Source organism: Spermophilus citellus, assembly GCF_964194105.1.
Source record: "Spermophilus citellus genome assembly, chromosome: 9".
NCBI classification, from domain to species: Eukaryota; Metazoa; Chordata; class Mammalia; order Rodentia; family Sciuridae; genus Spermophilus; species Spermophilus citellus.
This window is the reverse complement of record NC_138191.1, coordinates 113453880-113467121: the sequence shown is the minus strand read 5'-3', so window position 1 is coordinate 113467121 and position 13242 is coordinate 113453880. Positions and strand designations below refer to the sequence as shown.

At 42.4% G+C, this 13242-nt stretch overlaps 1 protein-coding gene across 6 annotated transcripts in view; it reads right to left on the bottom strand.

Annotated features, from left to right (window-relative positions):
- Positions 1 to 13242, bottom strand: part of KIAA0319L (KIAA0319 like) — a 118964-nt gene that overhangs the window by 14805 nt on the left and 90917 nt on the right. For 5 of the 6 annotated variants that reach the window (XM_081308001.1, XM_081307998.1, XM_081307999.1 and 2 more), the window contains exons 7-15: positions 13017 to 13104; positions 11309 to 11401; positions 9038 to 9170; positions 6591 to 6819; positions 5227 to 5350; positions 4495 to 4627; positions 2456 to 2604; positions 1283 to 1434; positions 791 to 929 (exon numbers count right to left, since the gene is read on the bottom strand). In XM_081308001.1, coding sequence (XP_081164127.1) covers positions 791 to 929; positions 1283 to 1434; positions 2456 to 2604; positions 4495 to 4627; positions 5227 to 5350; positions 6591 to 6819; positions 9038 to 9170; positions 11309 to 11401; positions 13017 to 13104 — 1240 coding nt within the window. The remainder of the gene's footprint in view (positions 1 to 790; positions 930 to 1282; positions 1435 to 2455; positions 2605 to 4494; positions 4628 to 5226; positions 5351 to 6590; positions 6820 to 9037; positions 9171 to 11308; positions 11402 to 13016; positions 13105 to 13242) is intronic. The other variant, XM_081308000.1, reaches the window with a different exon arrangement.

Sequence of the window (13242 nt, the reverse complement as noted above, 5' to 3'; positions counted from 1 at the left end):
AAACAAAACAAAAATGTGGTTCTATTTAAGAAGGAAATTTTATTTCTGGAAATCTCAAAAGTACACAGGACACAAGTCACATTATCTTCCCTGAGCTGTCAGATAAAGTCTGAGGCTCAACTTATAAAAATAGTTTTCTGCATCTGGTGCTGATGCAACATCATGACTTGAGCTACTCCTGTGCTCAGGTTCCCAGTGCACCTGAGCCCTATCTCCTCAGCCATGGTAGAGGACAAAGTGCTGGACCAGGGCACAAAAGCCTGGCTCTGGCACAACTGCTGTGTGACACTGAGCAAGCCTTGCCCTGTCTGTTTTGGTTTCTCCATCTGAGATAAGCAAGGGGAGGTCTACATTCCTGCATAGGTAGGAGGGGTACTGTCGGAGTAAGAAGTTTCTAAGGATTTTTCAGCATGGGATTTCTAGATTGCTTTCCCATTTTTTTTTCCTCTTTTTCCTCTCTTTTTTTTTTTTTTTTTGGTACCAGGAATTGAAGCCAGGGGTGCTTTACCACTGAGCCACATCCTTGTCCCTTTTTTATATTTAATTTATTTAGAGACCAGGTCTCTCTGAGTTGCTTAGGGCCTCGCTGAGTTGCTAAGGATGGTGTTGAACTTGGGATCCTCCTGCTTTAGTCTCCCAAGCCGCTGGGATTACAGGCATGTACCACGGCACCTGGCTCTAGATTGTTTTTCAAACTGGGCATGCCATGCTAGACGGAAAGGCATCTCAAGACAGAGGCCTCCTTCAGCCCATCTGGCAATTCCACTCAGTTATCACTAAGTGAACTCACCAGGCTTCACCTCCACAGTTGTCCGGTCTGTGTCACTCTCACCCTTTGCATCAGTCACTTTCAGGTGGAATGTGTAGGTTCCCTCAACCAGGTTGGAAAGAAAGAGGACAGGATGATGGTCAGAGTGATTCAACACCTCCTGTGGGGTTGAACAATACAGCTATGTTGCAGAACAAAACACCACTCCTTTCTTGGAGTCAGCTGCTGCTTTTGCCATAACGAGGCTCTATCTAGGCGGGACTGTTTCCACCTGTGTCAGTTCCTGATCCATCACAGCACTGCCACCCACAGCTACTAGGATCAAGGGACAGAAATCATTCTGTGCCACACTAGTTGCAGAGAAACTCAGAATAAGTCACTTAACTTCCCTGGATTTCGGAGAACAATCCAGGTTTGATACCACGAGCCTGTTAAAACAGACCCTGGAGTGTTGGTTTCTCCTCACCAGCTGCTACTTAAACTTTGCAGATCCTCAGTTCCTGGCACACTTACCCCAGCTGCTGGGCTCCCTTCATCTCGAGTCCAGAGGTAGCTGACTATTCCCTTGTCATCTGAGGACTTGGAGCCATCCAGCTCTGCTGTGTTCATGGGTAAGGTAATCACCACATTCCCCAATATCTTGGCTATGGGTGGTTTGTTCATTTCTAACCAAAGATAAGTCATTGAATTAATGAGACCTTCTGGAAAAGAAGGGATGCTGCTTCATGGTACTTATGGGGAAATTAAATGAGCATCTTAAGCAGGGAGCCGTCTTAATGCCTGTCTGTGTCAGCAACCAGCAATGCAAATTTAAAGCCACCAGAGCTGCAGAAGCTCCAGTCCTACCCAGAGAAGGGAACAAGTGTACTTTCTTCCTGTGGTCTCATAGCAACCTTCCTGAGAAGAAGCCACTTCCCCATCTTGGAGTTATATGATAACTGGAAACAAAGGCCCAATGAGGCTTAAAGCCTTAGGATAGGTTTCATTCAGCTGACATCACAAATTCTTCTTTAAAATATCTTAAAATGTTATTCTCTGAATATCTTTCTCATTCCTTCCTTGGTACTTTACAGCAGAGAAAAGACAGTGGCCTCTCTGTTCCTGGGCCACCAAGCAGCTTGGGTGTAACTCGGGTGTAACTCAGTAGGGACTCAGCACAACAGACCACACTAGGGCCACCCCTCCATGGATGGTGGGTTTTTCTACCATCAGCTGAGAGTCCCTCTTGGTCACTGTGCCTGCCAATTTCAGGGCAGCTCAACCAACTCCTGCCTCACATTGGCCTCAGCTTGTGGGCTCAAAGGACAGGCGCAGGAAGCTGCAGTATAGCACAGTCATTCTAAGGCCTGACAGCAGGTGTCACTGTAGTTTGCGGGAGAATCATGGAAACCCAGGTCTTAGCAGCAAAATCAAAATGCTGAACCCTAATTCTTGTCCTATTCAATTGGACAAAAAAGGGAAGGAGGGCAGCATGGGAGGAAGGGAGGAAAGGAAGTTAAAATTCGTATTTCACTCACTCTCAATTAAAGGTTGTTTTAGAAAAGCAAATGGTAGCTACCCTCACCCCAATTTATTCCCCACCTCTTATCACTAATCAATGTCTGCAGCCAAACAAGACATGGCAGATTTCTCAGCCATCTGACCCAAAGAGGGTACTGTACAAACCTGAGGCAGAGAGATAGATACCTTCTTTGACAATGACGTTCACAGAGCTCTGGCTTTGTAGGTTCCTCTCATCTTTGACAGTCAAGGTGAACACGTAAGTCCCCACTTGCAGCCCACTCACAGTGGCAACGCTGCTGTTGGCATTCTCCAGCTGCACCCCGTCAGGTCCTCTGGAAAAAAAGAATATTTGTGGGTGGAGTTGGATCTGTCTGCCGCTCTCCTGTCCCTGACACAGCAGGAGGGGACCATTAATGCCTCAGCTGAGACACAAACAATTATTTCCCAGACCTTGACAGGACATGTTTAAAAATATTCCATTTGGACAAAGTGTCATTTGTCCCCAAAATACAGGCTACCTGCTGGTCAGAAAATTCTACTCACCAGCTTTCAAACACTTCTAGTTTTATCCTTTCTGAGTTTCTAGAGCATTCAAACTCTTTACTGCTCCAGTTTATAAAAGGAATGAAGTTCTCTAAGCAGGTCTGTGATCAAAATGCTTCAAGAATAAGGTTTCTAAAAAGTATTTCTGGCCCATGAGTTGGTTCATCTCTTGCCAGCAAATAAGCAAAATGCATTTCTTAACCACATGCCCAAGACCCTCCTGAGGAAAAGTCAAGGAAAGGAAACAGCCCGGGCTGCAGGGGACCTCTCAGGACAAAGCAACTTCTTCATAGAAGTTCTATCAGCAAAGCTTCCTCCACCTCCAGGACAGGGCTACAGAGGACTAGCACAACTGCATCCTGCCTTCTCGCATCCTGCTCAGTGAGCAGCCTGCAGCAGGGGAGCGACCTGTGTGCCAACATCCAGGCCCAGGGCTGCACAGAGCTGGAGCCCTGAACACCCCCAAGCTTCCTTCAAATTAAGGACAAACCAGAGAAACCTGCAGACTTCAGAGTCAGCTTTGGTTCATTTTGCTTTTTAAACTTATTACCTCTGACCCTCGTAGCCTTTCCTGAAACAGATTCTCCTCCATGAAACTCTACTAAGTATTCTCTGCCACAAATACTACTAAAATTCAGCTCAAAGGTTCATCAGGCCTATCTTCAATAAATAATTAAAGAGAAAACATGGCAAGCTGAGGAAGACTGGGTTATCCAAAATCAGAAATAAGAGCTGGGTGAAATAATTTCTAGTATTCAACTCAGCAATCACAAGTCAAGTAGATTCTGTGGTGAAACTAAAGCCCCTTTCCAACCATCTGCAATACCTAGCTTTAATAATAATAATAATAATAAGAAGAAGAAGAAGAAGAAGTGTAAGTGTGTGTCTGTGTGTATAAATTTAAAAAAAAAAAGTCTGTCCTATGGTTGCTGTCTTGGAAAATTAAGAATGTTTTTAACTCTTTTAATTCTTTTGCTTCCTGTGGGATCCTGCATAAAATCTGTGCTCCATTTGTTACAGTTTAAAGAAGCTAAAACAAACCATGAGAACCAAGAACAGTTCAATTAGGTAATTTCAGCTTAATTAGTATTATTTTGGCTATGGCCTTTGCCTCTAGCTAAATTAACTGGTATATGGTGTCTTCCAAGAAAACAACAGAGAAATGCCTTCATTTGATAGATGATTTTTAATTCTCTGGGTAACTTCTTGCCCCATCCCCATCAGCCTTACCCAGTTAATTTTGAACAATGGTATTTTCTGCTCCATTACCCCTTTTAGTCTGCCTCTCAAATGTAATTAAACTGCATTTCAGCAAATGGATTGTACCTACAAAAGCACCATGACCATACGGTACCACTTGGGGACTGACTAATGGTAAGCATTCTTTTTTCCTTATAAAAACTATTTGTAGCATTATTTTCTTAAGAGATGACGTTTGGAATTATAAACATTTCTTTCTCAGTGACCCTCCTGAATAAGCCAATAAAAATAAGTCAACTCTTAGGGCTGGGGATATAGGTCAGCTGGTAGAGTGCTTGCCTCACATGCACAAGGCCCTGGGTTCAATCCCTAGGACCACCAAAAAAAAAAAAGTCAACTCTTAAAAGCACATAAAACTTTGCTCTCCCATGGCCTAGAGCCTTTGTTTGCATAGATCAGGATTCTGTGTCAACACTCACTGTGTTTTTTCCCAGAGATAGGAGATAATTCTCTGATCATCTGAGCTCTTGCTGCCATCCAGGGTTGTGCTGTCCACAGGCAGGGTCAATTCTTTATCTGGGCCCGCATCTGCCTGAGGGGGCTTGTTGTTTTCTAGAGATAGAGAAACATGGAGGTCAAAAGCAGCTAGTCCAGGTGGGATAGAAGAGGACCTAATGAGACATGTTCTGGTAGACATGGGAATTCTACCTCTTAGCCCACAAAAATGTCAGATACGTGGGAGAGATGGATACCACCAGGGAGATAAAAAGGAAGAGTATAAGACTGAAATATATCAACAATTCTGAAAGAAACATGGCAGAACACAGCACAGTTATAAAGCCATGCTAAATCTGAAATCTAATGCTATAAGGTTTGAGTGACAAGAGGGGGCTCTCTTGAGAAGTGAGTTTTAAGCTGATCCTTATGAAACATGGTAGGATTTGGGATGGTGTCACCTCTACTTCCTAGGTCCACATAAAAGCACAGTAACTAGCCAAGGTGAGGGCACAAGCTGAGGCTGGGAAGTACCCTTCATCTCTAGCCATGAAGAAAATGTGAGGGAAATGGATGAAACAAGTTGCTTTCAAGGCTCCATGGGTTGATGCTTTCTGCGTCTACCCTCAAACAGGCTCAGAATCCAAACCTTCCTCTCCCCGAAGGTCAAAGGGACCAACCATCAGAAGAGTCTGAACCCCAAGGATGGAACTTACCAGGCTGCACAATAACAGTCACTTGAGCGGTGGCTTGCTGTCCTATTGTGTCAGTCACCGTGAGTTGGTAGGTATAGTCTCCTTCTTGCATTGCAGAGAGTTGCAGAGTTGGTGTTCTAACACCCTACACACAGAAATTCAGGAGTAGAAAAGTGGGCTCCTAGAATCACAACATCCCACAATAATTCTTACTCTGATAGAAATGATTTACCCAGTTTTCTAAACCTAAGTTGGTAATGGGCTGATATCTCCCAGTTCAGTGTAATTAATAACTGTTGAATCAGACATCATGTGATATCCTGCTGAAAAGAGATTGCACACATTCTGCAACAGCAGCAAAACTTAACACACTACATGAACTTAGAGCCAAGTACAATGTGGGCTTTAAGTCAGGCATCTAATCTAAAAACACAGAGTTTTTCCCCCCGCCCAGTATTAGGGATTGAACCCAAGGGTGCTTTACCATTGTGCTACATCCCTAGTCCTTTTTCTTGTTTATTTTGAGAAGAAGTCTTACTAAGTTCCTGAGGGCTTTCCTAAGTTGCCATGGCTGGCCTCAAACTTGTGATTCTCCTGCCTCAGTCTCCCACATAGCTGGGATTAGCATGACACTGTGCCTGGCTAGAAATAGCATCTTAAATATCATTAGAAATAATTCAGGGCAAACTTCCAACACAGGAGCTTCCTGTGGAAAGAACAATGGGCAAAATAAGCAGCCTGTGGGCTGGGTCCACTTGCAGACATTTTGTTTGGTCTGGAGTTTCTTAAAAATTGGAATTTTTGACATTTATGAGGAATTAGTTTCTGTCTGCTCCTGAAAAGCTGGACTATCCAGCAATACTGGAACCACACTTCCACATGGCAACAGCCAGCTGGACCCAAAGAGCAGAGGACCCCTGCATTCAGAGATTTAAGTTCTCTGGCTCACCAGAGCCCCACACAGTATTCTTTATTTACTTATGTGACTTGCCTGGTGACAGATCTAATCTCTTTTTAGGTATCTCCAGATAAGACACCCTTGAGTCAGACAATCTTCTCCAACTGGGAACAGAGCACACCAAGATTTGAACCCTTGTGGCCTCTAAGTAGTCTGACTCTCTGGAGTCACCCAGAACAACTACGTTTCTCATCAGTCTTTTTTTCCCCCGCCTGATACTAAAGGTTTAAGTTAAAGATTATTGCTAACCTGTCAACAAAAGGCCCATAAAACTTTCTGGATTTGTTTTGGGTTTTCTTTTTTAAATATAAATGTACAAATCTGATTTTGGTAATTGAAATGGAAAAGAAATAAACCTTGAATGGTGACCCAATCCAGCAGTTCTTTATCCCCTGGACAAGAGAAGACAGAAAGCATTCCCTCCTACCTGCATCTCCACCACCTTCCCCTTGCTGCTTGGGCTGAGTGACCACTCATAGCTGCTGATGCCATGATCATCAGTGCTCTGGTTCCCAAAGAGAGTGATGGAATTTTGAGGCAGGGTGATCACTTGGTTGGGGCCTGCGTTGGCCACAGGGGGATAATCCACAGCTTTGTTCACTGTCAGACTTGCAGTGGTAGAGCTGGTAGCTCCATCAGAGTCTACTACAGTCAAGCTATCAAGGCAGAGAGAGGAGTGCAATAAAGGATGAGTGTTAGGGAGGAGGAAAAAAACTAGAGAACTGAAAATCAAGACTATGAAACCCCAAGGTGACAGGATTACCTCTTCTGACTTCTCCTACTGGAAAAGCAGAGTAACACTAGAAGCTAACAGTGACTGAGGGTTTACTATGTGACAGGCACTGTTCCAAGCCTTTATATCTCATTGGATTCATCTAAAAGCTCTATAAAGTATTATCCTTGTATTATTCCTTACATACACAAGGAGCCCAAGGCGAAAAGAGGAAAAGTAACTTACTCAAGGTCATGCAGTTGGACAGCAGTGGACTCAGGATCTGAAAGGAAGTATGTCTCCAGCACCAGTTTGCTCTGCTGCCTATGACAGTCTATGTGCTAAGACCTTATATGCACTGTAATACAATTCACACGATAACCATATAGAGTAGGTTTCGTCAGTGCACTCCACAGGAGGCTTAGAGAAGAGAAGCAATTTGCCCAGGGCTTCATGATGAGCCAAGATGCAAGCCCAGTTCTCTGATTCCAAAGCTCAGAAACCAAGTCTTAAAAAGAGATAATCCCTGGCCCCTAGTTCAAAGACACCACACTATATAGAGCACACTCTGTCTGCAGCAGATTGTCCCCATCATCCTGTTTTAGCTGTGTGCATATCATAAGAATGGCCATCCTGGGCACACAGTCTTTGGGACAGACCAGGAGGGCTGGCTCTGGTAAGGCAGGAGTTTGAGATGGAAATGAATTCTCCCACGCAACAGGCCCACAGTTTGTGCCAGTGAGAAACGGGATTTGCAAGGAAAAAAATGTTCTTTTATAAGAGCAGGCTTTTACCTAAATGATGCCTTCCAGCTGAACAGCCTAGAGCTTCTTATGCCACCTCAAAATGTGAGTATAAGCAAGCAAAGAGGTTTGGGATCCTTCCATTTTGCTGACAGAAAGAGGAAAAGCATAGGAAAGACATGCGATTTGTTTAATTCTCACCAGCCTCAGAAAGAGTCAGACATTTCTGGGGTTTTTATCCCACAATCTCACTTTTACCTGTGGTCTGAAGGGGATTTCCGATAGTACAGCCTTAAGGAAAAAAGCACAAAAACACGGGACATGCACACATGTACAAATCAGCAAGCACTGGAAAAGGGAAGTCCAGTGTTTGGCCCCTTTTCCCAGTTTCCCTGTTGTTTTCACAGGTGTGATGTTGTTAGCATACCTACCCATCTCCATGTGACAACAGAAAGGGGTCACAGGCAAAATGGCTGCTGCCCATTGCTCTGCTTTTCACCCTAAACAGTCCCTGGTCTGCCTGCATAGACCCTGTGGTCGAAGAGCAAGCTGAATATAGGGCCAGGGAAAGAAACGACTGAGAGAGAGGAGAAGGCAAGCGAACCACAACCAGATTGAGCCTTAATGCTAATCAAATCCAAACCCATCATCTCATAGATTAAAAAGACATAAAGAGCTAGGAAAAAAGAAAAAGTTGCTCCCAGTGTCCCACACACCCAACAAACTTGGTCTACCACTGTGGCTAAAAGCCCAGACTCTAGAATCAGACTGCTGTGTGACCTTGGTCAAATTATTTAACCTCTTTGTGCCAAAATTTCCAAATGTGTTAATGAGAGTAACCATGAAGCCAGTTAAAAGGAATAAATGAGATACTATAAGCAAAGAGCTCAGAACAGTACTTGGCATACAGTAAATGTTCAAAAACATTAGCTATTATTGTCACTATTTAAATAAAGGATTAACCCAGATCAGGCTAAATTCTATAAATGGGAAATTTGTTTTTTTACAAATCTAAAAAAAACCAAATCAACTTTTCATTTTAAGCTAACAAGAAGGCCCAAATCTTATTGTTCAGGAAGCTACCTTCCAGTTAGAGAATGCTACTAAGTCCGAATTTGCAAATTGATTGTAAAGATATGGTATGGTAAATGTTGTGCTAGGACAATCATCTCTGTGACCCCAGCAGAGTCTAAAACTTGATAAATATCAGACTGACAGGAAGACAGATGCCCAAGAATAAGTTGTCACACTATGGCAGGTGCTGGTGAGGCATGGAGGGAAAGAGGAGAGTCATAGTCTCTCCTCATGAGCAGAACCTTCAACAGTTTGAGAAGACATTCAAGGAAGTAAAACCAAAATGCCAGATACAGGAAGGAAAAGGGTGGCCTCTGGCCAATCTGACACTGAATCCTGACTTACCTGAAGGTGTAGTTCCCAGGGACCAGTTTGCTTAGTTTTAATATGGCTGTATCTTCAGAAATCTTCTCTTCTCTCAGAGGCCCCTTAAGTTCTTCCCAATGATACTGGACGATTTTATCATCATCAGTGCTTTCTGGACCACAAGGAACATCGTTTACAACATGAAAATGCTGGGTCCCAGGACTTACCAGTTTATATAAACCAGGACAACTGCCTCAGAGATTTCAAGCTAGGAAAACCTCATGAAATTATAGACTTATCTCTCTAGAGTGTTTCTTCCCCAGAAATATTGGGTCATTCTGCCTCTCTATGAATATTCTACTGCATTGTTTCTCAAGAAACATAGGACACCTCTGACTAAAATACTACCGTATGAAAAAGAAAATCAAAAATTTCCCCCTGAGACCCAGTAGTGAGAATCAAATCAGGGGTACTCTACCACTGAGCTACACCTCCAACCCCTTTTATTTTTTATTTTGAGACAGCCTGGCCTCAAATATGTGATCCTTCTGCCTCAGACTCCCAAGTCACCAGGAATATAGGTATGTGCCTCCATGCCCAGATGAAAATCAGCAATTCTTAAACATGTGAAAACATACTGAACTTCACTAAAAAAAAAAATGTAAATTAAAATTACACTTGAGATATCACTTTTGAACTTATCAAATTGTTTTTTAAAAAGTTTCATGACACATTATATAGGTAAAGGTATGGAAAAAGGCCCTTTCATTAGTCATGGTGGAAGCATAAATTGATACAATTAGTTATCCTACAACTAGTACTTTGGCAATATTTATCTTTGTTCCTGCAATTCTTCTAGGAATTTATTCTACAGACACACTACACATGGGTTAAACATCATGTTGATAAGATTATTTATTATAACGTTGTTTGTTATAGCAAAAGAATCAAAGTAATCTAAATGGTCATTGCTAGAGATTAATAAAAGTTTGTATTCATACAACGAAATAATATTCTAGGAATATATCCGTCTGGGAATTTATCCTACATAACATATACATTAAGGAGCATGTTGACAAGATTATTTATGATATGTTGTTTGTAACAGCGAAAGAATTAAAGTCGTCTAAATGGTCAACAATAGAGATCAAAAACAAGAATACAGTCACACAATGAAATCATATACATACATATAATGAAACACTCTAACTGCTAAAAGAATGAATAAGCCTTTCACGCACTGATTGAGAAAAATTCCCTCACGGAGAAACAAGCATAATACATATGTAACAGTACACCTAATGTGCTATCAATGTTCACACATGATGTGTTGTGTGTAAACAAAGGGATAACACTATATACATATTTTCTTATATGTACATAAAAAATTTCTGGAAAGATACATAAAAACAATACCATTGGTTGTCTGGAGGAAAACTGAATAGTTGGGAGACGTGGATGGTATGATTCTTTTCACTGAGTACCTTTATGTATTATTTTGACCTATTCAAAACTATACAATAACAGTGCTATGTGAACACTTTCTATGATAAGCACTTCTTCCTGTTCTCTTTCCCCTTGGCTACTATCCTTCTACTCCTCTTGCCAGAACCAATGACAAGAAATGCTTAACCTTGCTAGAGGGTCCTCTGCCAAGCACTGAATGCATCTGCCAAAAACAATTGTTGGTGCCAAGACAGGGTAATGGGGCCTTAATGGGTCTCAAAAGAAACCAAGCGAATACCACTGAGAAGATGGGACTGAAACCTCTGCACACATACTGCAAGGATCAAGAACTAAGATTCAAAAATCCTCTCCTGTCACCCATCAGGTGACGCTACTCTGAAGAGTAAAATGGTAGTGAGCCCAGGCAGGTTGTGGAGGGCATTCTGAGTCTCCCTGGGAGGAGAGGACAATCTGGTTAGGCACTGATGGCAGAGTCAGAGCTCTGGGTCATGCCTCTCAGTTACTTATCTAGCATGAGAGCAAGAAACGTTGTTTCCAAAACCAGGAAAGGAAATCCCATCAAAGTAAATCTGAAAAACAGACAGTTCCAATTAAAGTAATTCTAAATACATGCACAATACCACTTTCTTGCCATCTTAGAGCAGGAATATCACTTTAAACAAGCCATGTGGGAATTTTAATTGGGCCTGTCCTGTCACCTACTTCTCAGTCAGCTGCTTCAGACCCATAACACAATCAAGAAGACTGCTCCAAGCAGAATGCAGTGGGCCCTGAACTTTCTACCAGAGATTTCTACAGGAGTACACTGTGAGCGCACACTGTCACATTTAGACAAGTACTCACGGCTGCCATCAATGACTGTAGATGTGGTTGGCAAAGAGATCTCCTGGAACTGGGGTGACACGATAGCAACAGGAGGCCGATTCTTACGGGGTTCTGAAAGAAAGTGACCCAGAAGAGACTGGGAGGGGAACTTTATAAATTATAAGAAGGGCAGGTCATAGCTGAGTGGATTACAAATCAGATTCCATTACATAATTGACAGCTGAAGCATCACCAGATGGTAAAGTCACAAGACCTGGTTTCCATTTTATCTTATTTTTTTTTTAATTTTTTTTTTTAGTTGTGGTTGGATATAATACCTTTATTTTTATTTATTTATTTTTATGTGATGCTGAGGCTCAACCCAGCGCCTCACACATGCTAGGGCAGTGCTCTGCCACTGAGCCACAACCCCAGCCAGACCAGGTTTCCATTTTAACATAAGAAACCTGGGAATATATGGGCCTCTTTCAAACCTGACCACTCCTGGGCTGGGGATGTGGCTCAAGCGGTAGCGCGCTCGCCTGGCATGCGTGCGGCCCGGGTTCGATCCTCAGCACCACATACAAAGATGTTGTATCCGCCAAAAAACTAAAAATAAATATTTAAAAAAATTCATTCTCTCTTTCTCTCTCTCTCTCTTTAAAAAAAACAAACAAACAAAAAACAACCTGACCACTCCTAAGACTGTGCCCTGTGCATTCTCTTAATGCTCTTGTGTATCCAGCTCATGAAAAGTACTATAGCAGTCAGTGGCTACTTTCAGGACAGCCTGAGAGGTGCACAACAAACAAGCTTTGTGTAATAAAAACACTGGCAAACAAACCATCCCTTGGCACAGACTATACTGAAAAGATAATGAGAGCTGATGGTGTAGGGGGTGACTATGGCTGGGTAAGGGAAGGTCACTCTGGTCCACCTGAATGATTGTGACCTACAAACCCAGTGGTCTTTTCTTTGGGAAATGATCAAACAGTCTACATGTTGATCCCCATGTTGAGGACACAACCAGGGACTTGTTCATGCTAGATAAGGGCCCTACCACTGAGCTACATTCCAGGCCTACTGACCATATTTTAAAGAAGGTGAAAAGATTACATTGGCTACAAAACTCAAGAAATGAAAAGAAAATCTACTACCAAAAAAGACAGGAAACAGTACTAATTTGTGCTAGTACATGTGCTACTCTCCAACTTCTCCCAAATTTCTCTGAAAATGCAAAACAAGATCCCTTATACCTTGCTATTGTACTACAATCTGCCAACAGTGGCTCCTTTTAAAAGAATGACATGATGGATTTGGTTTCTAAAGTGAAAGAGACCAGCAAGTCTAAATGAGAAACTGTGTACAGAGACCCACATCTCTGGAAAGATATCAGAAAGAGCTGGTCACTTGATGGGTTCTTCTGCATGCTTCTCCTGGGCTCCTGGCTTCCTCTTTCAGCACAGCCCACTTGGAGAAGTAGTTCTCTGGTAGGTAGGTTATTGCTTAGGCCACACTGCACTGTGGATGCTGTGACTAATGTTTCCCTGCCCAGTCCAGTATTCCAATTAGAACACTTGGAACACATATATACTTTGCTGCCATAACCTTTTACTACACTGACCTAGGAAATGTCCAATAAATATTTCATGAAAAAAAAAGGATGGTATTACAAAGTCAAATTTTCTCCTCCTCCGGAGTCTTTGAGAGAGAGAAATGGGACAGAGCTGTGGCTTGAAACACAAACCTGGCTTTACTGTCACGTTCACATAGCCTTCCCCGTGGGCATTTTGACCATCTACAATCACTTTGAATTCATACAGGCCTGGAGTCAGCTGCAAAAGTGAGAGAAGATCTTTCAGACAACCACCAAGAGCAGCAATTGTATTTAAGACAACATAAGTATCTGAGTTTCTTCAGGCTGAATCCTGCACTCTCCTTGCCCTATTTTCAAAATTGAAAAAGTAAACTAG